A 13,473-nucleotide genomic window follows, 5' to 3' on the forward strand; every position below is an offset into this window, starting at 1 on the left:
CAGCAGAAAAGGAACTGATGGTTGGAAGATGAACGGCTCCCTTTTTCTCCTTCTGTGTCTGTATACACCACTGGTGGTAGGCCAGTGTGAGAAACTCACACAAACTATAGGAATTCTTACCATAGCCATTGACAAGTTACATGGTGTTTCATAAAAATCACTCTCCATACATCTGACAAGCTTAAGAAGACCCTTGGGGGCACATGCCTAGCAAATGCCTTGATGTTAGCGCCAAGAAAATTCCCCATTATTCAAGTCACATCAGCTAAGAATCTGCTGGAAACTTGCATTAGGGAGCTCTTAGCATACGAACCGTGGAGTTTCCTTAGAAATATATAAAAGTGTGTACTCTTTTATAGACCTACTTTTAGGGAACTTTGCTAATTTTGGTCTGTGATATATGTAATAGCAGTTTACATGGAATAAAAATTGAAGACCAAAGTGACAAAAATAATGCTATAATATTAAAATAAATCAAATGATATAGTGCCATTATTCTGATACAGAATTTTTACACAGCAATATTAATACATGCACATGACAAGAAGTCAGGTGGCCCATTAGAATAGATTTTAGGGTTTCTTTTTAAATAGAAACTACATTTTAATACATCGTTTCAGGTGAGGAGCACGTTTTACGGCAGATTAAGTAACAAGTCTTTCTTCTCTTTGAACACTAAAACAACATACAGAATTCTCTGAACACTTTTTACACTTAGATGCTTTGGTTTAATGTGACAGTTTAAAAGCTACACCTATTGGTTAAACTGTTAATGTCGTGATGCACCTAACCTACAAATACTATAATAATTACAATAAAGGTACCAAATATACACTTCTTTTGGCAGTCATCTTATGCTTTGCTCTATACTCCTGTACAACACCCCCTCCCCCCTCCGCACACATCACATTTTGAATCAAGCTTATTCAAGTATAAAAATATTGGCCAAGAGTTACCAAGCGACTTGTGATTTTGGATGCTTCCATTTCTGGGCCCTGTAGTTGGGACATTTTTAAAGGGACATGATTTCCGGAAAGTGCTATGAAATTGCCTATCACTGCCCTTTAAGATATCTCAGTTTGGGCGTCCAAAAATGGAAGCATCCGGCATCATTAGACCCTTTCGAAAATCTTGGCCATAACACCACAGTATCTCAATGTTTGTTTTCAACGTTTACGAGGCAAGAAAGTATGTTAAAGAATTTCCTCTGGCAAATAACTTGTTCATCACAATAACAAGGGAAAATGTAAATACATGAAGTGGCTGTTTATGGTTAAGAACCGTTCCTGCTAAAAAAAGACATCTTCGTTTCTGAACTCTGGTAAACATTTGAATCTGCTAGGAGATATCCGTAGGCAGGCCAAGTTAGGCAGACATGGGCAGGTGTGATGCATTCTTCTCCCAAGAAACGGGACCTGGAAGCAAGTATTGAAAAGGTCAGAAGTGACGAGAGGAAGCGGCGTCAGCAGCAGGTAACGGCCGTACGCATTGGTATGCTGAAATGGAGGCATGAGGTCATCTTTTCCTCCAATTTTATAAATATGTCTATTGTAAAAATGCATTAATCTTAGTCATCAGGTCCCTGTTTTTCCATCTGTACTTCACACTGGTATTGGCATGCAGTGAGCTAGATGGACCCCTGCCTTCATGACTCTTTTTGCTCTGTACTGCCATTACAAAGCAGCATAACTGGCCACAAGAAGATCACCCCACTGGAGAAGAATTACCTGGTGGCATACAGAGCACAGAATGGCTTGTATGTGTCACCCCTGCTCCTGCCCCCACTGTTCCCTCTGCCCAGCAATTCCTGGCTTCCATAATGGCTTGTGGGCCTTAACAGTGCTCTCAGTTGTGTCCAGAGAACAGCTGGATCAGGATTGGAGGAGTTCAATGGAAACTTAAAAGCCAGCTTTGTGCACCATTTCAAGTTGTGCTGTGCTGTGCTTTTCTTGGTGTGTATATTACATATCGACAAAAACCCTGCATTAAAAGAAGGTTGCTTGTGCCAACTTAACTCAGTTCCCTTGTGCATATGCATTATGATACAGTCTTTGGTTACATGATAACAGGATCCCTGCCTTATTCAGATCTAGCAAGTATCTACTGAGCATGTGTGAAATACGATTTTTCTAAGGCTTGCAATTTGGCCAAATTTGGGCATATTTTCATGGGGACAGCAAAAGGCACATCCCTGAGACAAAGGCCCTGCTCATAAGCCTGGGGCTACTTAGCTTTCCAAGAAAAGATCACTATATATTTTAACAAAACACATTTTTCCCCAGACTTATTCTTGGAAACAGCTGAAACATTTTGGCTGAAACCTTCCAAAAACCTCAGCCTGAGGCAGACACCTGGCATGGGAAATTTCAGCCCAAATAGTTAAAGTTTGACAAAGCTACAAGCCATTGAAAACAGGGTCTTACAATAGGAGGTGTCAGGCAATGTTAATCATAGGCAGTGCTACCAAGCTTGCCTATAATACAGACCTGTAGATTTAGAACACAGGACCATCTTTTCCTTCCAGTTCTATTATTTCACAAAATTAAATGAAAATAATTTGACTCTTCTGCCCTAAAGCTCAAATATGTCCGTTGCATAAATTACAATCTAATATTTCTATTATAGTAGTGCTCAGAGGGCTGTACACATACATATGAAGACATTGGGGGATGATTCTCCTCTTACTTACACCAGTTTTATCTTAGTGTAACTCCTAACTTATTTATATCAGTGGGAAAGGAGATTCAGACCCAGCGCCTGTGTCCCAAAGAGCCTGCAGCCTAAGAAATCCTGTGATGTGTCTCGTGTGTTACAGAAAAAAAGCTTGTCTTGGAATTGTTCTCTGCTATGGCCTAGAGGTATATGTGAAAAAGAATGGGATTAATTTAAATTTAGAGCTACTGAAACTCCCCAAAAGGCACGATACAAACGTATTCCTCTGTCTAAAAACTGAGGAACTCTCAAAACAGATACTTACCATGTGATACTCTCACCACAGCCATACTATCCAGAACCTAACCATGGGCCCAATTCCACAAGTGCAATCTCCAGTGAAATCAAAGGGAATTTCATTTCCACATAGGATAGATTCAAACCCAAGGAAACCAACACTTATATCCTTGCATGCTTGTCACTAAAACTGCACATTGCACTTGGCCAATAAGGACAGAGGCAAGTGGAATGTGACCGAGTAGCTAAAAAAAATTATTAAAATTTAAAAAACACATACAAAGCAGCTTAAAGGCACCTGTCCTGGTGGCAGTCAGTGACTGCAGGGAGGGCAATGTTCACCTTGAACTGCAGTGGTCTCCCCCCATCTGACACTCAATCCCAAGCAATTAAGTGTCCTGAAGGGTCCTCACAATTTCAAGGCCTAACCAAGCAACGTCTGTCCAGGAGCCCCCAGTGTGGGGAAGACCCCCAGCTGGCAAAGAGCCAGCATAGATGGCTCCCATGCCTCCCTGATGCCGACTGAGGAGAGAGGGAGGGTGGCTGGAGTGCAGTGCTCTCAGACTATGCCCAGTTGGCATATGGTCCCGGGGAGCTTTTGCCAGGCAGCACAAGTTAGAGCAGGCCCTGTCCTAACCAGAGCTGGGGCAGAGAATCAGGGAGCCGTAACTGTCATCTGCTTCCCTTTCCCCCCCTTTATTAGGCTGCCTCGTGTCGGGGACTGGAGCCACCCTTTGCTAGGCACTTCCCTAAGCTAGGCAGAGCCAGCTTTTTCCCACAGCTCAGTAAGGAAGCAGGCAATGGACCAGCGACTCTCTCCTCCCTCCCCCCTGCAACAGAGCAGGCAGGCAGCAGAGGAATTGCTTACCAGCTGCAGCTGGGAAGGAAGAGCAGCTGCTCAGAGCACAACTGGCTCACACCAGAGCGGCTGCAAGAGCAGTGGGATGCAGTTGGGAAGGCGGCGCCCACTGCTGCCTCCTCCGAGCCATGGGCCTGATTCAAACACTTCCATTTCAGAAAATTACAAGGGGCAGCTCAGGGAGCACGTTTTCCATCCACAATCACGACATTCTCCACCTAATACAATTGACCTGAAGGGCCACAATTTAGTGGGAAGGGCCACAGATTGCACAGCACACCGGAATGCATCCGATGAGGTGAGCTGTAGCTCACGAAAGCTTATGCTCCAATAAATTGATTAGTCTCTAAGGTGCCACAAGTCCTCCTTTTCAGATTGCACAGCATTGCCCTAGATAGATGATGATTGATGCACTACAAAGGGAGAGAGAGAGATCTGACAGGACAAAAATTCATCTTCGTAGTCACAGGGTGTACATATTTGGGGGCATCCTTAGTGAAACAACAGTTTAAACCTTTTGCTGTATAATATGTATAGAAATAATATTTTACTCATTTTATACATGAAAAAGTATGTTGGTGTGTGTGGGGAGGTTAGTGCTTAATTTGGGAGGAAGGACTGCCCAGTGATTAGATCAATAGCATAGTATTTAGGAGACCTGGGTTCCAGTTCCTGCTTTACCACAGACTGCCTGTGCGATCTTGGGCAAATCAGTCTCTCTGTTCCCCACCTGTAACATGGGGATAACAGCACTGCCCTACCTCCCAGGGGTGTTGTGAGGATAAATATGATAAAGATTGTGAGGTGCTCAGATACTAAGCAAATGGGGGATGGACTTTAGATAGAAACTAAGGCCTGGTCTGCACTAAAAAATCACATCAACCCAGCTACGTCACTCAGGGGTGTGAAAAATCCACATCCCTGAAAGAGGTAGTTAAATTGACTTAATCTCCCGTGTAGACAGCACTAGGACAATAGAAGAATTCTTCCATCACTGAAGTTACTGCCTCTTTGGAGGTGGATTAACTACAGCCATGGGAGAACCCCTCCTGTCGCTGTATTGAGCGTCTACACTGAAGTGTGGACATAGTCTAAGGAACAGTTTTCTGCAGTAAGTGAAATGCTTTTAGTGGTCTCAGAACAGTTGCTAGCAGTCAGGAGTCCACCACACAAACTCATCATGTGTTATTTAAAACAGGTGAGAGTTTCTGCCCAAGTGGGCACGAGGCTAATCTTCGTGTAGACTAAATTGCCTTGCAATGTAGGTTAGTCTTTGCAGAGCGTGTTTAAATTCAATGGCAAAACAGTGTGGGAAAGTATAAACTGAAGGTGTGTGGTTTGTACCTGACCTGCAGGCAAATGAAATGTTTCAGTATCAACACTACTTGTCTCTCAATCCTCACACACAAAATATTTAAAGGAGAGGAAAGAAACCTTGAGAAACACCTCCACCACTTTATCTTTGAAAATATTTAAATTTCACAGAGTACAGTAAGTCAACTTTGCTTTCTGTCGGTCAAGTACAGTAGCCTGGTCAAGAGCATGAGTTTAAAATTAACCTTGTAAAAGTTGTAAACTTCAGTGACTAACTGTAAACTTGATCTGGATATTCCTCTTTATTAACTGTACCACTGTGTACAGTCAGCTAAAGAATATAGTGGACATTATAAATTATTGTAATAATAATAAACTCATTGAACAACTAGGTCCTGATTCTCATTTACAGTGAGGCTTCCTTACATCCCTCTGTTAATGTAAAGGGGCCTTAAAGTGGGAGCAAATTACATTACTTAGTGCAATCTGGTTCCTAATACCTTACCGGAACATTTAAGGGTATATTTTTAGCTAGACTGAGACCTGTATTTCCCTTCAGAAAATGAATTGCAGACACAAAGTTGTGACGTTGTGCCTACAATCAGCTAGTAAGAGATGCAACTAATTTGTACTGCACTCACAGATCTGAAATTAATATCTTCCACACATGGCTACTGTTAGGTCACATATTTTCTTTGGCATGACTTTCAAGATCACCAAGATTTTAAATTATGGTCTCAAACCTGTTGGTAAAATCACTTTCAAATGAATATATGGTTCTGATTCCATACTATGTCAATTTCTCTTCCACCAACTTCAATAAAAGGACTACACCCTAACAAAGTTTAGCTCAATGTATATAGTTGAAAGTAGTATTCTGGGTTACGTGGATGTTGTTGACTATGCTTGGAAAAGACTCGGATCATGCTATTAGATTTGCAAGTAAGGTTAACCATTGTGACAAGATATTCCAATGTGGCTTGTACTGTATAGGAAAAAAAGTCTGTCAGAGCTAGATGTTCAGTCATATGTTTTTGAGCATCAGTTTAATAACGGTAGCCTTTCATGAGAGTTCTCAAATGCAGTTTTTACTTTTTTGGAAACCAATATCTTTTTAAATGGCTTTTTGTGGCGTCAGTGGATCTTTAAGAGTAAGAGCACAACTGGCATTGATGTGGAATGCCACATTGAATATACCAGGTGCCTACTGATGTTGTATTTATTTGTGTGGATACTGTAGTTCTTACTCACTAGAGTAGTTTCACTGAAGTTACTGGCACTTACTTGTACTATCAAGGACTACTTGCATGAGGAAGTGCATCAAGGGTTGGGCCATGGAACTGTAAAATACTGTTTTTATCAAATAATGCAAAAGAAAAACGTACAATACTTTTGACCTTGGGTTTTCTTCAGAATAATTTTGACAGTAATATATTTCTTTACGTATGTTCCTTCAATGTTGTTTCCATAAAGAAGCAAACTGCTGGGTATTGTAACCGACACTACGGATCCCTACACTTTTACCACGTATAATTTTTTTATGCAATTTGACTTACAGCAAAATATATTCACATTTATTCCTGCCTTGTCAGTTTCAGTATCATAAGAACCGCCATTAGTACATACTAACTTTATTACTCAAAGGATGACATTCTTCTCCCAAGTCACCCATTGGCGTGCACATTCGGAGACTGCGGATCCAGAGGCTAACAGCGCAGCACATGCCACCCCCACACTGTAGATCCCTGTCGCAAGCCTGAAGTTTAATAAACAGATAAACAGTATTAGGCAAACAAAAGCACTCCAAAAATAGCACAGTCCACTGCTTTTTGCAAATGTCTGAGCTACACTTTTATGTGGGAACCTTACGATACATTGCTACGATGGCTCATTTAACATTTATAACAACAGAATCTAGACTTGTATGTTTAAACAAGCCATGACTATGTAGGGGGTCTGGATCAGGGCTGAAGGATCAACTCTGCCACCGGCTACCCCCTCACATGTATACTGTGAAACTGGAATTAGTCTACAGCCCCCATTCAAGAAAGCTTCCCAAAATGCTGTCCTGAATAGTGATGGACTTAAGCATATGCTGATGTTCTTTCCAGTTCATGGCCTGAGGTATTTGACTAAGTGTAAAAGGAGTAAAGTGTGCCAAACTGATAAGTGGCCCTGTCTTGAAGAGAAGCTAATGCTGAGAAATTCATAAATGAATTTAAAGATTTTTGAATCACTTTTCCTTCTAGATTCTAATTCTAGTATTTTATGGTTGAGTGCCTTTGCAAATGTAAGACCGTATTATACTTTTATCACAAAAGTCCTCTTGGAACTAGGTAAAATAAAAGCTTAATCAGAGATGTTATGATTATTATCTAGACCATATTCTGCATCTAAATTAAAAGGGGTTTTTAGTATCTAAGAGAGTGGCCTGGCACAAACAGTCCACACCCAGACAGGTGCGGACGTGAGATGTAGAAGGACGTGCTGTCCATTGTAAATTTCAACCATTGGTTTAAGACATACTTGTATAAACACAAAATGAACTAGGAATTGTTTTGTGCATTTTGAAAACCAAAAATTTAAGAGCAAGTGAAACACTGGGGTCAGAAGTGTATTACTACACATTCTTGTTAAAATACATTTTAAAACCCCCCCAAAAGGTTATAAGGATTTTAATTATACCATTATAGGGGCAAATCCCACTCTACTTGCTCAAGTGAGGAGTCTCACTGAAGTAAATGGGCCTCATCACATAACTAAGGTAAGCTGAATCTGACCTCTTTTTTTCCTTCCCGCCTCCCCTTACACTCCCCCTAGTCTCCCCCGCCCCCCAGTATCTGACAGCAGGACTGACAGGCAAAAAAGGGTTCTGATCAATTGTCTCCAACAGGCAAACTGAGAAAAGGATCCATAAGGAATCTTAATTGATCTGAGGGAGACATTACCGTCTATTGAAACAAACTCTTGTTTTAGAAATAAGGGCTTAAGTATCTTATACTGGGATTTACATGATAAATGCCATTCTGTGTACTCCCCCAGGTAAATATTATGCCATTTCAAACAGCAGAACTCACATCAAAATACATATTTACTGAACAGACAGTAACTTAGAAAAAGCTCTTGGGGCTAGGGACGAGCAATGAAATAGCATATGTAACCAAAATGTGTAGCACTCACAGTAAGATATATATTTAATAAATTCAACAGCTATTACAAACAAGCCTAAATACATACTTACCCAAAAGAGTAATCTGACTCTAAAACTGCTGTTAGAACCTCTCAGGTAGATAATGTTTCTTTTCTAACCTTTCATAAACAACAAAATAAATCTACTGGTCAAATTCTGCACTGGTGACACTGGGGTAAAGGTACAGTAACACCTCTGATTCAAAGTAAGTTCTTTTGGCTTTACAATGGGGTTTAGCAATGGTGCAGCCACGTGCAAAAATTTTGAGGAGGACAGAGTAGTCTGAGAACGCATTGGGTTTACAACCCCATTGAGTGCACATAAACAAGACAATTAAAAAAAGGGGGGGGCTTCCTCTTTGTTCTCCTGTTGTCCTGTCTCTGGAATTTGGTCCTTGTTTTTTGTATACAAAATTAGGTTATTAAGTCTGTCACTTGAGGCGGGAGAGGGAAGGTGCTTACACTACAACTGCACAGAATCAAGTTTTAATTAGCCCGGCATCTCTGGGTGCTTATCAGACCCATCTTGTGCTGGTGCATTTTGAATTAATCAAACGCATGCAAGTTTACAGCGTCCATTCCCCCGGTCTTGTGAATGCTGTACAGCTCGCAGTGCCTTCTCAGAAAGTAAGGAAACTCATGCTATGGTGATCTAAAATCTGCTCCGACTATCATGCTACTCTTTATGGGTCATATTCTCGCACCCATGCTCACCCTGAGTAGTACCTTACTCCCCAAGGAGTCCCATTCATTTCAGTGGGACTACTGGCAGAGTGAGGTGCTACTCAGTGTCAGTAAGGATGAACCTAGCCCTGAAAGAACACTGAATACATTCTAAATAATAATGACGTTTAAGACATTGTGCTAATCAATATTCCTTTTCAACCTGGTCTTCAGCTATTTACTCTGGAACCCATTTAAGGTTTTCCCTCTAAGAATTAAATTACATTGTCCCAAATCCTAGAAAAAGGGATGGCCCCGCCATTCATTTTTTAGCTCCCCACTTTCTCTTATCTCCAACCTTTAACTTATACCAATACTCCCCATATTTGGGGCAGAACACTGTGGTTACTTAATGACATTCCTGCTCCTCAGTCCATGTTCAACTAAATTCTTGTGGAAAACCCTGGTAACTTTCTGTATGCTTTATTTGCGATTTAGTGTCTGATCCAAAGCCCATTTTGGTTAATGGAAAGACCCTCCTTGACTTCAATAGGCTTTGGATCAAGACCTTAAATCAGAGATGCCAAACCTATGGGAAAAAAAAAAATCACAGAAATTGGGCTTGTTTTTGGCTTAATTAGCTTGTTGCTTGTTGGCTAGAGTTTGGCTTGTTGCTTCTTTTTTTTTTTTTTTTTGATTGGCTCCCGGCAAGAAGGGGCAAGGGGAGAAAGAGAGTCAGGGGTGCACAGCGGGCCCCCCACAGTCCCAGAGTACACACCGGGGGGGATCTAGTCACAGAGTGTTGGGGTTCTTAGGGATTGGCTTGTTTTGAAATGGGATTATTTTGATTTTTGTTTTCTTGTGATAGTGGGGGTGCTTGCTTACTTATTGCGTGAAAGTTGACAACTGTGCCTTAAATCTGCACAAGGAGTAGTATTCACAGTGCTCATGCATGCTGAGTGAACACTAAAAAGAAAAACTAACAAAGCATTCACCTAGTGTATGAGTATTTCACATACGCAAAAATACATGGTAAAAGGATTAGTAAAAATACACTTCAGTTTCAAGCAAATAGTATTTTATAATTCTAATACACTTTTCTGTTTCAATCCATTTACTCCCTGTCTACTATTCTGTTCTTCACTATTAGCTTTTTTACTGGGTTTTTTAATGTTTTAAAGGTGTAGCTAAGACTTTATTGGCAAATATTTAAACTGGACCTACAGTGTATCTGGAAATATTCTTAATGTAAAGAAATCTTCAAATTCTCAAATATTTCAAAACTCCTTCCCAGTTTCTCATGTGCAAGTAAATTGGTTCAGAACCAGTCTTCCCACTGATTAGACCAGAACCTTGGAGAACAATGAAATATCTGTTGCCATGAATACAATTTCTAAATGAAAAAAGAAAAGGAGTACTTGTGGCACCTTAGAGACTAACCAATTTATTTGAGCATTCGTGAGCTACAGCTCACGAAAGTTTATGCTCAAATAAATTGGTTAGTCTCTAAGGTGCCACAAGTACTCCTTTTCTTTTTGCGGATACAGACTAACAGACTATTCTGAAACCTGTCAATTTCTAAATGGTTACATTATGTACTGAAAATACACTTTAAGATGTCCAAAGAATGTAAATGCTTAACTATTAATCTAAAGCAAACCTTGAAAAAGAACAGTTTTTACTTTAAAATAGTCTAACAACTTTTATTTAAACAATGAACATATTAGAAAAATTGTATTTTTCACTCCCAAAAGTGTATTCTAATAAAAAATAGCAGCGAACAATTCGCTATCAACTCATGGCCAGTTCAGGAAAGGAAGGGGGAAAAAAGGAGAGAGAAAGAGATACAGCAAAGCATTGTTTTCTGAACCTTTTAAAGCAGGTGCATTTCATCGGGTGAAACCAATAGAGTAATCTCAAAATGTAAATAATAAAGGAAATAATAAAGGACCACTCAAAATAATAAAGGAAATTAAGCCTGTACAAACATTAGACATTTTTAACATCAATATCTAAATTGGGCACTAGGAGACAAGTTATAGGGGGAAATTAATGGACAGTAGAGTTTTAAAAACTCTAAATACATTAACACACAATAAACCTGCTCTTAAATAACCACTCAAGGGATGAATAAAAATTGGTTTCTTAACGGAGATAGTTTTTAACGCTAATTCTCTTAAGTATGATTGAGGATAAGTTTGAGAGATCTTTTAGGGAAAATAGGATGTTAAATGATCAAGTTTCACTGCATAATAAAAGTTTAAACTGGAAAGTACTGTGGCTAATTCTTTCAAGGGTCAGGCAGTCTACAAATCTCAGGTATAACTTCAAGGGGGAAACTGACAGCTTTCAATCCATCTGCTGGAAATGAGCTAAAGAGCTGAAAGGAGGTGGATTTCCTTGTGAGAAAAGTGGAGTCTTGTGGTAAGTTACGGAAGAAGAAAAGCAGAATCAAATGGGGGCATTCGCTATTACTGGAAATCGGGCTCCAGCCCCTTCTTTTCATTTTAACCAGTTACAAATAAAATGTCAGTTGCAACTAGTGCGAACTGTCTCCCCAGGACCAATCTGTCTGGGCTAAGACTATCATCTCCATCCTGCAGGCTTCCGTGGGAGATCTGTGTGAGGCAGGACCGCAGGGTGGGACCCTGGGCCTGGACACAGCTTGGGGGTGAAGATCAAACCAAGGGCAGGGATTTTCACTCCCTGCCTGATGCAGGCCAGGCGCGGGCACCTCTGCACTGAGAAAGGCCAGAGAGTGTGCAATAAAACCCGGCCAGACAGGGGCAGAAAGGAACTTGTGGGGGAACAGAGTAAGGGCTGAGCTAGCTACCGGATGGAGCAGATGCTGGCAGAACGCAGTGCGGGCAAGCTCGGCACCCAGCACCCACACAGTGTAACAGGAGAGACCCCATTACCTCCACAGCCCCCCAGGACATGGGACGGTTCACCCCCATAGAAACCCCCAAACAGTAGGGACCACTGATCCCCAAACACCCCCAGAGACCCCCAGGACCTCAGACCGTCCCCCTTTCCCCCCCCCCCCCGAAACCCCCAACCATCCCCACAAGTATCCTCAGTACCTGGGACCAATAACGTCCACAGAGACTCCCCCGTCCCCCAGCACGTGGGACCGTTCATCCCATAGGAACCTCAAACCACCCTGCAGAGACCTCCAGTACCTGGGACCACTCGCACCCCCCCAAACCTACTAGGACCACTCACCCCCCCAGACACCCCCAGCACCTGGGGCCATGAACCTCCCACCCCCCCAGAGACCCTCAGCACCTGGGACCACTCACCCCCCCCCAAAACCCCCAGCACCTGGGACCACTCACCTCCCACTCCCCAGAGACCCCCAGCACCTGGGACCACTCACCCCCCCAGAGACCCCCAGCACCTGGGACCACTCACCCCCCCAGAGACCCCCAGCACCTGGGACCACAACCTCCCACTCCCCACTGACCCCCGCCCAGAGACCACTCACCCCCCCCAGAGACCCCCAGCACCTGGGACCACAACCTCCCACTCCCCACTGACCCCTGCCCAGAGACCACTCACCCCCCAGAGACCCCCAGCACCTGGGACCACTCACCCCCCCCAGAGACCACTCACCCCCCAGAGACCCCCAGCACCTGGGACCATGAACCTCCCACTCCCCAGAGACCCCCAGCACCTGGGACCACTCACCCCCCCAGAGACCCCCAGCACCTGGGACCATGATCCTCCCACCCCCAGAGACCCCCGGCACCTGGGACCACTCATCCCCCAGAGACCCCCAGCACCTCGGACCACTGACCCCCCCAGAGACCCCCAGCACCTGGGACCATGAACCTCCCACTCCCCAGAGACCCCCAGCACCTGGGACCACTCACCCCCCCCAGAGACCCCCAGCACCTCGGACCATGAACCTTCCACCCCCAGAGACCCCCGGCACCTGGGACCACTCACCCCCTTGCCCCCGTCCCAGGAGCCGGCTCAGCCCTGCCCCGCGGCGCGCCGGGAGAGCCGGGCGGCGGAGGGGCGCTCCCCCGCGGCGCCGGGGGCCGGGAAGTGAGCGTGGCGCTGGGCGGGCTGCCACGTCCCCCCGGACTCCCCGCGGCTCTCACCCCGGTGATGACCGCGGCGTCCCCGGCGGAGAGCAGCAGGAGCAGCAGCAGGAGGGGGGCGCAGCGCATGGTGTCCGGTGCCTGGCCGCGCTGGGGCTGCGCCGGGAGCGGGGGTCCGCCCGGAGGGCAGCAGCGGCAGCAGCTGGAGGAGCAGAGCCCGGAGCTCGGGCCGCTCCCGCCGTTATAAAGCTCGGGGCTGCCATTCAAAGGCAGCGTGAGTCACCCACCCGCCCCGGCAGCGCCGCCGGGAGAGCCGGGGGGGGCACTCCCACCCACTCACCCACCCACGGGGGGCAGGGGGAGCGACACACCCACCCACGGGGGGGGGGAATAGAGAGAGGCACACCCACCCCCCCATGGGGCAGGGGGAGTGACACACCCACCCACTCA

General features: G+C 44.2%; 1 protein-coding gene across 1 annotated transcript; it reads right to left on the reverse strand.

The window, feature by feature from the left end:
- Positions 1-746: 746 nt before the first annotated feature.
- Positions 747-13,269, reverse strand: PROK2 (prokineticin 2). Its single transcript, XM_074959674.1, has 3 exons — positions 13,084-13,269; positions 6,753-6,878; positions 747-1,415 (listed from the first exon to the last, which is right to left on the reverse strand). The coding sequence occupies exons 1-3, from the start codon at positions 13,150-13,152 to the stop codon at positions 1,290-1,292; spliced, it is 321 nt and encodes a 106-aa protein (XP_074815775.1). The 5' UTR covers positions 13,153-13,269; the 3' UTR covers positions 747-1,289.
- Positions 13,270-13,473: the final 204 nt, after the last annotated feature.

Source organism: Natator depressus, chromosome 7, assembly GCF_965152275.1.
Source record: "Natator depressus isolate rNatDep1 chromosome 7, rNatDep2.hap1, whole genome shotgun sequence".
Classification (NCBI taxonomy): domain Eukaryota; kingdom Metazoa; phylum Chordata; order Testudines; family Cheloniidae; genus Natator; species Natator depressus.